Raw genomic sequence first — 16,167 nt, forward strand, 5'->3', positions numbered from 1 at the left:
TACACTCCCTCAAATCTTCTTTTATTTGGCGTAACGTCCTACGGGGACATGCCGGCCTATACAGGCTTTCGAGACTTAATAAACATAGCCGGATATTCAATTCTTGCTATGGGCGGACGGTCCATTCTAGGCTTGAACCCATCACGGGCATGTTATTGAGTCGTTCGAGTTGACGACCACGTACCACGGGACCGCCCCAAATCTACTACTCTCTCAAATCTACTACTCCGCAATATTGGTTGAGTCAGGACAAGGAAAACGCATGACAATAAGAGGCGGATGTAATCGAGAGACCCTAAGCGGCCATATGCTAAAAAGCCTTGCTGAAATTCCGAGCGAGAAAACAGCGGATGTTGATGGCTTGAAAGTTAAAATTGAATTTGTAACGATTTGCTCGCGTGCGGGAAGAACTACTTATTTCAAGATGTCCTTCCAGGACAAAGCACTACAGGGAGAGATGGTTCATTGCGCAACATGTCTGCAACATATTGCGCGTTAGGTGAGACAACCGTGCGCACTGCATTTAGCCGGATCAGCATCAATTGCAAAATAATTCACAATGAAACTATGCTTACTGTAGCGTGCCCAAGAGGGCTGAAAAGATTCTGACTGTATCTATCAAGAGTGATGACGATATCTATCATGTGATGCTATCACCGTACTACGGTGTTGATTAAGAATAACCAGGTTATAATTAGGGACACGTCAAATTAGAAGCAAAATCTGAAAAATGTGGGCGGCAAGAGTAAATAAAGTAGTTTGCAAGTAAACGTGAATTTAGTTAATTGATCTGGAAAGGCTATAACAGTGTTGAACTATTCTGTTCTATAACAGTATAGATCGGAATATAAGAACTACACATTTGGAATGGTTATATGAGGGGATGTGTTCACTGTTGAAATTTGATATTTGGCGCAACAATAACAATTGTCTCATACATAAATACCAAATCCATTTAATATTTCAAAACCAGTTTCAGGATAATAAAATAAAATTTTGATGGCGTTTTTGGAAATGACCCGCATAAAATTAAAGACCGAGAAAATTTACATTGAAATTGTTCGAAGCATCTATTACTTATTAGCCGGTCTCGTAGTACAGTCGTCAACTCGTACGACTTAACAACATGCCCGTCATGGGTTCAAACCCCAAATGGACCGTGCCGCCATATGTAGGACTGACTATCCTGCTATGGGGAGATCAATAAGTCAATGAAAGCCAAACCCACAAATAGTGTGGTACAGGCAGGCCTTGACCGGCAACGGTTGTTGAGCCAAAAGAAGAAGAAGAAGATCTATTACTTATTACCTGACGTATGAAACATAAGTCGAAAAAAAGAGTAGAAATGAAATTCGAACCACGTGCGATATCATATTTTTGTAGATCAATTTTACATTTATGGGCACAAAAAACAGAAGTTGGATTGAAGCAGAAGTGAACATTTCAAAAATATTATGTTTTTAAGTAAGCAATTGGGATTGGATCTAAACATGTTGTATATGTATTAGCAGCACCCTAATTTTTTAATCCACTGCACATCTATACGTTATTCAATGAACACGTTGTAGAGGTTACTACTTAGCTATGCTTTCCAAGAAAACACGCCTATAACTAAAAAATAACAATAAAAAAATTATAGATTTGTGTCAACAGAGGCTGGAACGTATCAGTTCGATTGAAAATAAGTAGGAATGCAGCTACTGAACCATCTGTTTTTCAAAATGACCACAAAACGCACCAATCATGATTATCTTTGTTATTACTTATAAGTGTTAGTAAATAAGATTCATTGATACTTTACGTGCGTAACGGTTATTTATACACCAGTTAAAAAAAATACAAAATTGCGTGACTTGGTTTTTTAAGGTTATTTAATATTTAATATTTAGCCTCATCGTTATTTAACGGCTCTGCAATGTACAGTAAGAATTGTCCTGGAAGTTACAAGGTTAACACATTTGTAAGAACAAATAAGAACAAATAGGTGTTTGAGTTATGGTTGTTGCCATCGAACGTGTAGAGTTTGAAAATAATTCGAAATTTGAGGACATTCGGTAGATTTTACCGGGCCTTAACTAGTTGAAGTTTATATTTATTCATATTGTAACATATTCCATTGAATTTCACGTCACGAGTACGAACATGAATCAATTCTAGGCCAACTGCGACGACGATTAATTCAGCCGTGAATTTAAGCATTGTAAGCTCCGCTTCTAATATATCGTAGAATGTAGAATCCAAAACATTATTGAAATATCGCGCACTAAAAACTGACCTTGATCCAGCTTACAGAACAACTGTCTAGGACTTTCCTTGAGAAAATTACTCCGCAGAAAGTCCACGACTACAGCAGTTTTTAGGTACTTGTTAATAGTTACAGCCATTTTTTCCACCATGTAAGAAATCTACTTTTTGATATTTTTAATCCCATAGAATCTCTCATCTATTCCTGAATGTTGTCGTATCAATGCCTCTTCTTTTTATTGCATACAGGGTTTTCCAATTGAGTTTAGACTAGCTGCATACTTTTTTTGAATAGTCGCAATAGATTCTTGACTAGCATCCTCTATTTTTGATTACGATCAATGGATTTTTGACTAGGAGCAATTGATTTCAGCAGGCCGGTTGCTGGCGCGGAGTGACCAGATTGTTTTTAGAGGTTATCGGTAGGAAATCTAAAGCAAATTCGGTAATTTTCGTTAAAAACAACTTTTTATTCACCCACAAAATTTATTAAATTCCAATTTTATTGTTGAACGGTGAATACTTAGAAAAATATTTGATTTTCGGTCAGAAAAATTGAGTTTTAGTGTGGTCAATTGTAAATCGATATACGATCGAAAATCGATAGAACTACATATGGTCACTCTGAAAAACTTGTGCATTCTAGCTTTTGGTTAAGTTATGCCTGTGGGTCCACTACTGCATATTTCAATTCAGCCGTTAAGTGCTTTTGTGTTGTATTGTGCATTCATAAAATCAAAATAATAGCATCGAAAGCCTATCAGATAAAATATATCTTTCTTTGTGGATGATATATAACAGTAAAACAAATGATTTAAACAATTGAGCGGATGAAATTAAATATTATCCACAGATTATTATTCAAGTCGATCTGTCACACCGGATGTTATAAACGCGTCGCTCTTAGGCTGTCATGCGGGGACCTGCTGAAATCAATTGCTCCTAGTCAATAATCCATTGCTCGTAATCAAAAATAAAGGATGCTAGTCAAGAATCTATTGCGACTATTAAAAAAAAGTATGCTGCTAGTCTAAACTCAGTATGAAAACCCTGTAAAGTGTGTCAGTCGTGACAAGATATTGAATTTCGTGAAGTGCATCATCAGCGTCGAGCGAGTAATAGCATAACGAATGGTTGCTATTTTGGCCGGTGTGCCGTTTCTCGCATATTTCCATGATTTATCTAGTTGCTCAATGGTTTATATCTTCTAAATACCCTTATTTAAGATATTTAATGAAATATATTCATCACCAAATGATATAAGAAGTAAAATAAATCAATAAACTCGATGTCCATCTTTCCCTATGACAGAGTGTCCGTCTTTTACACTTTGGTGTCAGGATGTTTAAAACACCAGAAAACAAGATTTTTATTGGTTTCATTATCGTTCATTCTCCAGTTTTTTTGCTTAATAATTACAATAACTCATTGATGCCATAAAACTTCCAAAAATGTAAACAATAAAAGTTGTTGACCTTAAGATCCGTAGTAGTTAAATTACCCCACAAGGGTGCACACGATTGAAATTTTCCGAAAATAAAACTTCTGAAAATGTAAACAATAAAAGTTGTAGACCTTAAAGGCCGGGCTACATTGATTGTACTAGCGCACTAGCGTTTCACTAGCGCATCTGGCGGCGGCTGACCGAAGCATTCTGCCAAACAATTTGGAGCCGCTCCAGAAAATATGGTATTTTTCCATATTTTTTTACATTAACTGGACTGGAAAAGCTTTGTAATTGATAGATAAACATACTGTGCAAGTATTTCAGCCGTTTTCGCATCAAAAAAACGATGAAAAAACTACTTAATTTTGAGATCCGGTGCGACCATTCCCTTGATTCCGCCGCCAGGCCAGGCTACATTGATCGTACTCTCTGGTGTAATTTTGATTTTCACCTGGCGGCGGCTGACCGAAGCATTTTTTCAAACAATTTGGAGCCGCTGCAGAAAATACGTGAATTTTCCATGTTTTTTACTTAAATCGTACAAGAAAAGTTTTGGAAAAGGTAGATGCACATGTCCTGCACGCATTGCATTCATTTTCACGAAAAAAACGATGGAAAAACTACTTAAATTTGAGATCCGGCATGACCATTCCCTCGATGACCAAAAAAAGCTTCCACCAGTCGCCGCCAGATGCGCTTGTGAAAATCGAAATTACACTTGCGAGTACGGACAATGTCCCCCGGCCTTTAGGATCCGCAGTAGTTAAATTAGATAGACACCCCACAAGGGTGCACACGATTGAAATTTGGTTTCGTTCCAAAATTTAACCAATTTTGCCTATATTATGCCGACAATATTCTCAAGTGTGTTGTTTTACCTTAAGTTTGGATGCTACATTGCTGAATTTTTCTAAAATTACCTTTTTCAAGCATTTATGAGAATGTCACCCGCAGTGTCTGTCTTTATCTTCCTTTCCCTACTGTTAATGAATTGTTAAATAATGAATTGGATGCACCTTCTCTATTTGGAAAGCTTAACATTTATACACCTGTTAGAACACTTCGATCGCGCAATTTACACAACACTGTACCAAACGCACACTTTATGGAACTAACAATCCTTTATTATCAATGGCAAGGCAATTTAATGGCTGGATTGATCATTTTGATTTCAAGGTCTCGATTGATCCGAATAAGTCGAGCTTTCTATTACTATTCAATTTCGGTGATAATATAATGCATTTAATATCATCGTAATAGATTATTGTGCAAATTCAGCCCAAACGAGAAAGCACAATCTTGGAGAGCAGGCGGATATTGCTCTTTCAAAAAAAAGTTGAAGAAATTGAAAAAAAATATTGAAATTTCTAAATGAAACTGATGTAATACACCGCATTCAAAATGTTGTTCCAAATCGATCTGACATTTCATTTCCATCATAATAGTTTTTAATTTCGGCAGCATGAGTTTCAAGACAACTCAAGCAGGATTGCGTTTGACATTTCTTTATTATGCGTTCAAAATCATGTGTTGAAACTGAAAAGTCATTTTGAAACAAATAAACCATTTGGCAGCTGTTGAAAAACATCTTGGATGCGGTGAATAATTATGAGCACATTCGAAGTTGACTTGGAAAACCGTGTAAATTGTATTAGTACTTGTGAAAAAAAAACTTATTCTCAACAACAAAACAGAATAATTATGTTATATTTGTTTGTTTGTTTGTTTGTTTCTATTTGATATCAGAAATTGTTTTTTGAAGTAATACTTAGTTTTTCAATAGTATTATATTTTTTGGAACAATTCAACTGAAATGTTTTTAAAACTTGAGATTTAGTAAGATAAAGTTTCTTTATCTTTGTCCTTTTATCATTTTATAAGTGTTACAACGTTTTCCGAGTCAATTTCCAATTCAACAACATTGCCCATTAAATGCGAGATGTTTTTCAACAGATGCCAAATGTTGTATTTGCATCATAAACATTTGTTAATTCTTTCACGCGATTTTCAACACATCACGAGCAGGACTGAGTTTCACAATTCTTTGAGATGTGTTGAAAATCATATGGAATAATTTAAATTTTATTGTGATGTAAATACACCATTTGACAGCTGTTGAAAAACACCTTGCAAGCGAAAAATATTGCTGTGCACATTGGAGATTGGCTTGGAAGACATCATCGTAATGGATTATTTTGCAAATTCAGGCCAAACGAGAAAGCACAATCATGGAGAGCAGACTCCTTCAAATAAAATGAAAAAAAAAAAAAATAGAAATTTCGAAATGAAAGTAATACTTAAACTAAATTTATAGTACATAGTACTAGCATTACTTTAACTTTTAAGTATTTTATATCATTAAGCTGATTATAATTCATACTTATACTGTAAATATGCTTTTTTGCCAGTGGCTATGAAAAATCTTTATTATTTATTGTTATTCTTATTAGTATCATTATTATGACTAAACTTGAAACACCATTAAATTAGGAGAGGCATTGTAAAAAATAACACAACAACAAATCTCAAATAGAGAAACTAACTAGAAAATAGAATTTTAAAATCTTCTACAACAACTTTGTTTTTTTTTTTGCAGTGCTCAAACAAATATTGTCTCTAGTAATTTACCATCATTTACCCTGTTGATTTCAATTACCGATGAAAAGTATCCTTACGATGAAGTGGGAAGCAAAAACAAGGCATAACTATTTTCTCTTCCCATTTCTTTCCACATTTCTTCCTTCCCGATCGGTCAATTATGCGAACAATATTTAATCCGCTCTAACGCAGTTAGCTTATTAGCACTAGCAGCCAGGACAACAGAAGCAGCAAGCATGCAACCTGCGTTGTGATGTATTGTTTTATAATTGGATCCGTACTCATCCATAATGTATAAATAGCATTAGCGGCCAGCAACACAGCTAAGTCCGACCCCACGATGCAACGCCAGTCCCTGTACGTTTTTCCTCCTTTTTTTCATTTTGTGCTGATAAACAACAACAAAAAATGCATTCCAAGCGGGTGGCACCTTCGTGTGGTTCCCGCGGGCAGAAAGGGGAATTACCTGATCTTTAAGCAACCGTCGCGCGATCGAAACTTTGAACACGAAGCAAACACTCTCGGGACGGAACTCTTGAACAGGTTTTAATGTGAAGCACAAAAGCAAGCAAAAAACAAACATTCGAAGGATATTCCCCTCACACTCCATTTCCCCACCGTTTTCCGGCTGGGCCAAAAGGTGGATCGAAATTGTGCCTCAGCCTGGCGGACAACGGGATGAAGCACGAAACACTTCTGGGAGTGTTGCTACCTATCGACGAGCGAAACTTCAGCTTTTATTATTCGTTTACTGTATGATTAATGATGGAACTTTCCCCATTCTTTTCAATCCATTGCTTTTCTTTCCTCATTACCGAACCAGCGTGTCACACACACCTTCGTTTTACCACCACCAAGTCCGAGGATCCGTTTATTGCTGCTGGGTGTAAAAATGAACTTCAGGTTCATATCTCCATGCTCACCGAGCGACTTGCTGTGCGTTTCTCTTTCACTTTTCATCCGCACTGAAAGCAGGAAGTGGAAGTTTGCGGCAGTGCGTGCCATTGTATCGTGGTACCACTTCCAATCATTCCCCCGTTCCCTCCCTATCTCCTTTACCGAGCCCGCCATTATTAGCTCGGTTCCGTAAGCAAAGTTTTTCCCGAAGAGCACGTCATGCAACATATCCCACACCTTAGAGCGACGTATTTCGGGAGCCAAAAAGGTTGAACAATTAATTGGATTGAAGAAATAAATTCTAGTCGAAAATTTGCGACAGTTTACGGCATAAGTCGGTATTGATTTTGATCGTCCTAAATACTTCGTTTTTATTCGTTACTACATTTGTTATGTGTATCTGTACAGAAAACGCCAATACAATATTACTTCACGTAGATTTTGGTTGAAGTGTAGAGCGAGTTTTAATTATCTTTTAACATTCAGGAACGAATTGATTCAAAATATAAAGAAAAACCAACAGTTATTAAATAAGAAAGCTTTATTGGCGACAAAAGTAAACTTGTACCAGCTGCATGAGTACAATATGGAAAGTCAAAACTTCCACTCTAAATATTTAATCGTAGTATTGGACAACCGTACGAATAGGGAGGACGTAACATTAATTAGGAAAACCTTCCCACTCTGGCCTTCGATTGAATTGCTGTCAAAGCGGAACGTATTCATCGCGCATCGTCCGTTTAAGTGAATGTGTGGCTGTGTTGCAGCCCCGAAAACTTTCATTAATTGGTAATGAAGTGTGCGACTGAACGGTCCAGTAGTTACCGCTAAACGAACTAGTAGTAACTTTGAAGATCTTTTAGCGGTCAGTTACATTCGAAGGATAAGTTTTTCTTCTTTCCATACGGGAACATTAATAATGGATTAATCAATGTTAAAGACAACGGCTGCGCACGAGTGATAAAAATAATAAAACACCACAGGCAGGCATATAACGTTCGAGACTATTAATGCGCACAAACTGCCACATTTATGGAGCTTAGTATAAACAAATGTAGAGTGTCAGCTTTGAACAATCAATGAGTAATCCAAGTAAATTTTAATGTCATTATTTGACTATTCGTGGTTGAAAAAGTTCAATAAAATGTAGATAATGTACATATTTGACAAACCAATCGGCTTCCAGACCGAACAGTATAAGGAAGCAATGTTATCTAACAGTTTCACAATAGCCTGTGTATTAAAACTGGTAACAGCTGTGTTCGACATTGTTTTTCGTCGATTTGCATTCGTTCAGATGGTTCTAAATTGCTGCTTTTGTTGAAAAATTGCACGTGCTCGGAGGTACCAATCTCGTCAGAAAATTTTACCCAGAATTATAGACGAATGATTGTCTGTCACTGGTGATGACAATTTCTACCATTCCATATGCTACAACCCTCTGGGGATAGTGGCTTGCACGTGTTATAATAATAATTTTCACGTGAATTATTTTGCCACAAGCCTGGTTTGTTTGTTGATCAGGGCTACGTTTGCAACATTTTAGTGGCACGATGAGACTGAAAGCATTAGATAAAGCTTTCGTTTTTTTTTTTGTTAGCTTTACACATTTTAAACAAGATTGTCACTATTTTCAGACGCATATTTGACACGGTAATTATTTTCAATCTAAATCATTACAAGTGAATTACTTACTATAATTTACTTTTCCAAAGAAGTGAACAAAGGGTATGGGAGTGGGATGTGGTGGTGTACTGATGTGATACATAGCCACATTATAGGCGTGTTTTGGAAAACTATTTTCCGGGAGTATTTGTTTGGGACAGTATAACTATAAATTGCAGCAAATCTCAAAGTCAAGAAGTTGTGTGTGATGCGTCCTGGCTAGATTAAAATTGTGGAGTCTTAAGTTTAATAAATTTCTTAGGTAAATAAATAATCAACAACATCCCCTTATCACCTCCTATTACATGGAGGAATCTTCGCTAAGCTTGCTGTAAGATATCGAATAATTAGGCATAAACGCCTTATTGTGTTCAAAAATATTATGATTGCTATTAATGTAGGGTAAGCTAGAATTGATTACATATTAAGTTAAATAATAAAAAAAACATCTAGGGATTCAAACGCCCTACCAATGTCACGAGAAGAACATATTAGTGCTTGGAAGGCAATTACAAATCATTTTGTAAAACCGTTAGTTGGTCTTAATGGAAATCTATGATTTAAGTGGTACACTCTCGAAAAACATAGAAATAAATTTATTTATACATATCATAATTGCTTAACCCTTCAAGAATACATGCGTGTCATTCTTTTTCTTCATTGGCGCAACACAACCGTAGTCGGTCAAGGCCTGCCTGTACCCACTAGTGAAGTGAGCTTGGCTTTCAGTGACTTATTGTTACCATAGCAGGATAGTCAGTCCTACGTATGGGGGCACGGTCTATTCAGAGCTTGAACTTGTGACGGGCATTTTGTTAAGCCGTACGAGTTGACGGCTGTACCACCAGACTGTACAGGCCCTGCGTGTCATTAGTAAACAAAAATTATAAGATTGTTACTCAGGTACAGAAAACATAAACGATGGCAACACATAAATGTGATTGCAAGCTTAGCACTTTATGTCCCATATTTAATACGGTAGAATGATAAGACTGCAACAGCTGTAAATGTACTACCGTGTACACGATCCCAGCAGATGTGATTTGGACAGCTTGGTCCATACGTGTAAAACTATTTATATAGTTTTAAACGAAATTTAAACGAAACGAAACGAAATCAAACATGTTAATTAACATAAACATGTTGATAACTTAGGAATGGATGATAAATAGAACAGCATTAAACATGGTCTTAATAGCCAACCTGGTCTGAATGGTCTGAATGGTAAATTTGTGAAATTGTCAATCCAGATTTTGCCATATACCAATGATATTAATTTCAATTTTGGGCACAGTAACTGAAGTCTTGAAAAGATCAAGTATAGTGTTCCAACAAACAAACAAAGATCTACGCTATCGTTACAAATTTTGATTATAAATTGATGGTGTTTTGTATTGTATTACATCGATGCTACGACATTAATAAGTAAGCAGCTGATCCAATATACAGAATTATAGCTTACCTGAATGAACAGCCAAGAAGTAAGCAACGCCAGGCTGCTATATTGTCCATTGAACCGATAGTGATACGCGTAGAAAGAGAAGTGATACAAATAGAAGAATCTGAAAACAAAATAAATAAACAAAATAATAAATATGATTATGATTATGATTATTCATATGATTATTAATTGTTAGTTGTATATAAATCGATTATTTAATTAATTAATTAAATAAATTTACTTAATACAGTGCCTACCACAACTATATGGGCAGTCATTTTTCGAGATTAGTGGAAAATCCGTAAGAAAGGACCTTCACGATTCCAGTCAGCTTTTTGTATGGAGTTTGACAGTTGGAGGCTGAAATCATGTAAACACTCCATACAAAACCATACACAAAACTAGCCTGCGATTTTCAGCCTAGATTATTCTAGCCTCTAACCTAAAATTAGATTCAAGTACCTGCTCGAAAAAATGGCAAAACACGGTGTTGTTTTACATTTCTGCCAAGGTGCATTAAAGAGATCAGGTGATGGAATCTAGAATCAAAGTGTATGTAGTCCAGGTGGTCGCATAGCATGTTTTTATAACCAAATTTGAACATCACTTTTTGACAGAACGGGTGAAAGCTTTTGCTCAAGCAAGCTGTCTGGAAGGTTGAGGAATACACAAAACACTCTTAAAATCTTCATTCACAAACAGAAGCAATAAAAATTGGCCTTCAAAATTCATACACCTTTGGAGAAGCCCACCTGTATATTTTACCCACTTTGATAGCTGCTCGAAAACTGCTATACAATGGAAACAGCTGACAGGATGAAATTTCAGCCTACGAACTTAAAACGGAAAGGGCCTCGGAGATAGATAAAAACAGTGAATTTATTAGTTGTGGAGTATACCACTTCACAGCTTCGTTTATTTTTTAAAGCAATCTAAGAGAACATCGATGATGAAATGGCTGGTGGGAGGAAAAAATTATCAGGTAAGGATTACATTCCTTAGCTATAACAAACCGTAACAGTAGAAAACATTCTAAAAAATCGTTGTTGAAGTTTTTGTGTTACTTTTAGTTGATCGAATCCGTTTTGAGCCGTTATGCACTAAAGTGATAATGTTATCAAGGACATTTTTTAAATATTAAAAAAAACTTTCCACATACTTTCATTTGTATTTTCAAAACAAACATTAGGGTAATTGTACATTGTAAATTTATGAAAATTTTTACACATAGCAATTAGAATATGTTTTATATTTGCAATCAAAATCATTTCGAGCATCAAACACAAAAATTTGCGAAAAAATACGTATTTTTGTGACTGCTTCGTTGTACCTATAATGGTGGTATGGTTACTATAGTTGTCGTATTGTGTTCCTGTAGTGGTGGTAAACAAAGATACCTCAAAAACCGAGTATAATATAAAAGGAACTTAGTTTTGAAGCTGTTTTCTTATGAATAGCAAGGATAAATATTGATTTCTTACATATTTTGATCGTAAAAAATTATAACTTGAGTGATGAAAATATTGACAAAACTACTGAATAAAGACTTACGCCGGGAAGAGCGTGCTTGATTCGATGTAAATTTTTCACTCAGCTAGAAATGCAAATTTTGGCCGTTTTTGGTAAATTACTAACTTTTTGAAAACAATACGACATGTTACAAATATCCTGGAAAAAATCTTAAATTATTTTAAATTAAAATTTACTGATTTGATGATGATAACCACTATAGGAACGCGCCAGTTTTGTGTACCTATAATGCCACTATGGCAAACAACACTTAAAAATGCAAAATTATAGTCAAAAGGCAATTTATCGTTGTAAATAAATAACAATTCATAAAAGTTATATTACAGACAAATAATTGTGTTATTATGTGGTCATTTACCGCGTTAACAAAAATATGATTTTCGTAACGAAATCCATAAGATTTTGGAAAAATGTTGACACATTTTACAACATAATGAATTGTTCTGTCACTTTGCAACGGAATGGCTTCATTTTACTTTACATAGTGACCCTTCATACAAGACCAGAAAACATTTCACACTAACATAAACAACTTAATTACTCTTAAATTATCGTATGGAGGGTATTATAGTGCAATACCACCACTATTGGTACAACCACCACCATAGATACGTTTACCCTACATACGAGATTATTTTTGAAAACTTTTGATATTAAAAAAAACATTTTGATAATTATTCTTATAAAACTTTTAAAACCTGTTTTTCGAAGTGTCTTCATACTTATGGCACGACCCTAAATTTGTTTTTTTTCATAATAAGTCGTATTCATACTGTCACACGAAAGTGCTGGAAGCTAAACCTGTTAAAGACCACTGCTACGCTTACTGGACCACCAAACGGACTAGATCGGACCTGTAACGGATATTTCGGATACTCGAAGACTATCCATATGATGACAACGTACAACACGATCTCGACCCGTGCGACGTTTACGAATGGACTTTACTTTAAGTTTACGAAATCGAACTTAACCGGATGACGACGCATTGAAGGACTAGGATTGGACATATTCTGCACTGTCCGAGTACACCCGGAATAAGGTGTCCTTCCATGATTGCGAGAAGGAAATGTCCTGCAACCATTTGAATTGAATTATTCAGGGTGGCCACTCAAATCAGGATTTTAAATTCCCGGTTTTTTCCCGATTTTTCCCGGATTTTTTTGGAGTTTTCTCGGTTCACTATGCTTCGATACTTCAATTCCAAATTATTATATCATACGTTTTCAAAAATCGTGATCTACAGGATGGTAAGAAAACACGGGCATTACGGGAAAGATGGACACTTGTCATAAAAACTGGATAAAAGTTATTAGTGAATTATTCAACAATATAGCATCCAATCTGGAGGTATGACAACACATTTGAGAACCATTTTTGGCATGATTTCTATCAAAATTGTACAAACAAATTTTCAATCGTGTGCTCGTTTGTGGATCTAATTTGGCTACTATGGATCTTAAACTATTTAAATATGCATTCTTTATATTTACGGATGTTTGATTTGAGCTAACAACTGATGAAAAAACTACAAAAAAGCATTAAAAATATTGCTTTTTGGTGGTTTAGCTTCATGACACTAACGTGTAAAGATTTTACCCCGTGGCAAAGATATTTTTCATCTGCTATCAATTGTTGATTAACGTATGTCATCACACAACACTAAAAAAGGGGGTAAGGGAAGTCATGGACCCACCAGCCACTGGAGAAAGCATACAAATGCATCAACAGCAGCCATGCATCATGCTATTACCTGCACGACGCTGATAATGCACATCACGAATAGATACAGGAATCAACCATCAGTGCCAGTTTGGGAACCCTGTCACCCGGGCGGAATGAAGGTAGAGGCCCGAATCCAAAATGCAAAATGCCAATGTACAGGCGATGTGTGATTGGGTAGCCTTAAAATTGCTAAAGGGAACAAAAATTATCAGTTCTGTTCAAAAATTGGGATCGCTCACTAAATCCACCGTTAAATTCGACACGACCGCAACTTCACGAGAATGAATAACAAAAGACGAGTGCAAGGTAGAACGAATAGGCACACCATACCCGAAATGTGCAAGAACCGATATCGGTGAACGTAAGTATTGCACCAGTCCGAATGAGAAGTATTGTACATATATTGCGTACCATATGTGAGTAACAGAAAATGTTGTCCTTACACATTGGTGTGATGTTGATGGCCTGTGGTAAGTTGGGAACAATATACAAAACATCCCAATAATTGAAAATACACTTAGTACGATGGTAAACAGTGACAGCAAAAGTTTGGGATAATTTCCCGGTTTTTCTCGGTTTTTCCCAGAAAAATAAAATTCCCGGCTAATTCCCGGTTTTCCCGGAGCCGGTCTCATGGTACAGTCGTCAACTCGTACGACTTAACAACATGCCCGTCATGGGTTCAAGCCCCAAATAGACCGTGCCGCCATACGTAGGACTGACTATCCTGCTATGGGGGGAAATCAATAAGTCACTGAAAGCCAACCCCACAAGTGGGTTGGCAGGCCTTGACCGGCATCAGTTGTTGAGCCAAAGAAGAAGAAGAAGAATTCCCGGTTTTTACGGTTTTCCCAGTTGAGTGGCCACCCTGATTATTATACCCTAACATTAAGCAATACGACTGAAGCCGTTCTTTCTGAATAAAAAAAGTCGTACAACAATGTATTGAAAGAATTGAAAAAAATATACGAAGACGTGAAATAGTATTCTGATGAACTCATAAATTCGCTGTTTTTATCTATCTTTTACGGATTTTCCGCAAATCGCGAAAAACTACTGTCCATATAGTTATAGTAGGTTTTGTAGCAACCATCTGCATAGTCTCTGAGCTGCTTAATTAAGAACAATCCTACACTTTACATTCATTAATGGATCGATCAAACCTGCGTTGATATTTAAGTGACATAATTCTTCACATTGAGCGCCCTGTGTGATCGGAGTATCATAAGTAAGCGAGTAAATTTTCCTTAGACTGACTTAAGCTTATTGATCCAGATAGTGAAATAGGGAACAATAATCAAGTATAGACCGGACAAACGATAAGCAGAGGGACTTGAGATTAACTATTGTTATTGTTATACACAATTCATATAACATGCTTGAAGAATACATTCATTTTCAAAAATTTATATATACATATTTCGATCAGTTTGGCATGATAAAAGAGCGTCATATATTCTACCTCACGTACACTTATCAAACCGTGGTGCCAACGAAGTGTGTGCTAATCGTTTCTTGACAGATTTATCCTTTGTCGATAGGCGTATTATTGCAAATTCCGTTGCAATGTTATAAAAAATGTAGAAACTATAGTCAAATCCCATCATCATAGGGTTTTTTACTCAGCTAGCGTGTGCGGGTTGAGCAAATTGACAAGGAAAAGTACGATTGACGGGTTCCGGTTTCTTGCGGCATTTCTGCAACCTTCAATCCTTTCTCATGATCCTTTCTTTCAGCGAATTCAGAGATCATCTCAACCCAGCCGGTGATATCATCACGACCAGCTGCACTGCCCAATGTGAAGCTTCGTCCTGTACTCGGTGTTTCATCTATGGTAACCTTTCCAATTCTCCGAACATTTGGGGCCGAATGAGAGAAAGCATGAGAGTGAGAGCGGCCGAAACAGTGAACGCAAAACAACCCAAAGTCGGTCGACAAAACGCGGATAAGTGGTCATAATTTTATGAAGAGGGTTAATCGAAGGAACATCATCTTCATTTGCCCACGGCACTCATCCCAGCGGCACAAAACGGCAGTGGCTGTGGTCGGAGGAGGGCGAGCGTTTATATTTAGGTCAAAAATTTATTCAATTTCATCCCTGCTAGCTATCCACGCCCTAACAACGCCCTCACCAGTTGCCAGGGCTAAAGTTGACAAAAATGTGAGTCGCCTTCCGTCCCTACGCGGGCTGATCTTTATCAATAAGTAAACCAATCCAGCCCCAGTCCACAGCGGGTCGATTGAGCTGTCCAAGGCGGCGTCGTTGTCTTTTGACCTGTCAGCCACCAACACCGGACGTGCTGAAGGAAGCAAAGGGTTGATGGGTTTGATGTTGGGCAAGCCCTACATCCTACGAGATGATGGGCGCAAAAAAAACACACACACACACACACAAAATCTACGCAAACGGAGGCGTAGGGCCTGCTGGGGTGAACAGTGATGAAAATATGTTTTTGGAAGGATTTTTCGAAACCCTACAGAATGTCGGCAACCGGCCGTCACAAACGGATCGTCCTTTTTCTGATAGTGTTATATTATGGTATATTCGCAGTTCATGTCATACCTTTTTTCATCTTCTAATGTACATACAGAGATGGGAGGTATATCGCACCAAACGAGA

General features: G+C 36.8%; 1 protein-coding gene across 3 annotated transcripts in view; it reads right to left on the reverse strand.

Annotated features, from left to right (window-relative positions):
- The window catches only part of LOC121592679, a 72,836-nt gene that overhangs the window by 2,669 nt on the left and 54,000 nt on the right, over positions 1–16,167 (reverse strand). For all 3 annotated transcript variants that reach the window (XM_041914340.1, XM_041914338.1, XM_041914339.1), the window contains exon 10: positions 10,314–10,413. In XM_041914340.1, coding sequence (XP_041770274.1) covers positions 10,314–10,413 — 100 coding nt within the window. The remainder of the gene's footprint in view (positions 1–10,313; positions 10,414–16,167) is intronic.

Source organism: Anopheles merus, chromosome 2L (genome assembly GCF_017562075.2).
Source record: "Anopheles merus strain MAF chromosome 2L, AmerM5.1, whole genome shotgun sequence".
NCBI lineage: Eukaryota > Metazoa > Arthropoda > Insecta > Diptera > Culicidae > Anopheles > Anopheles merus.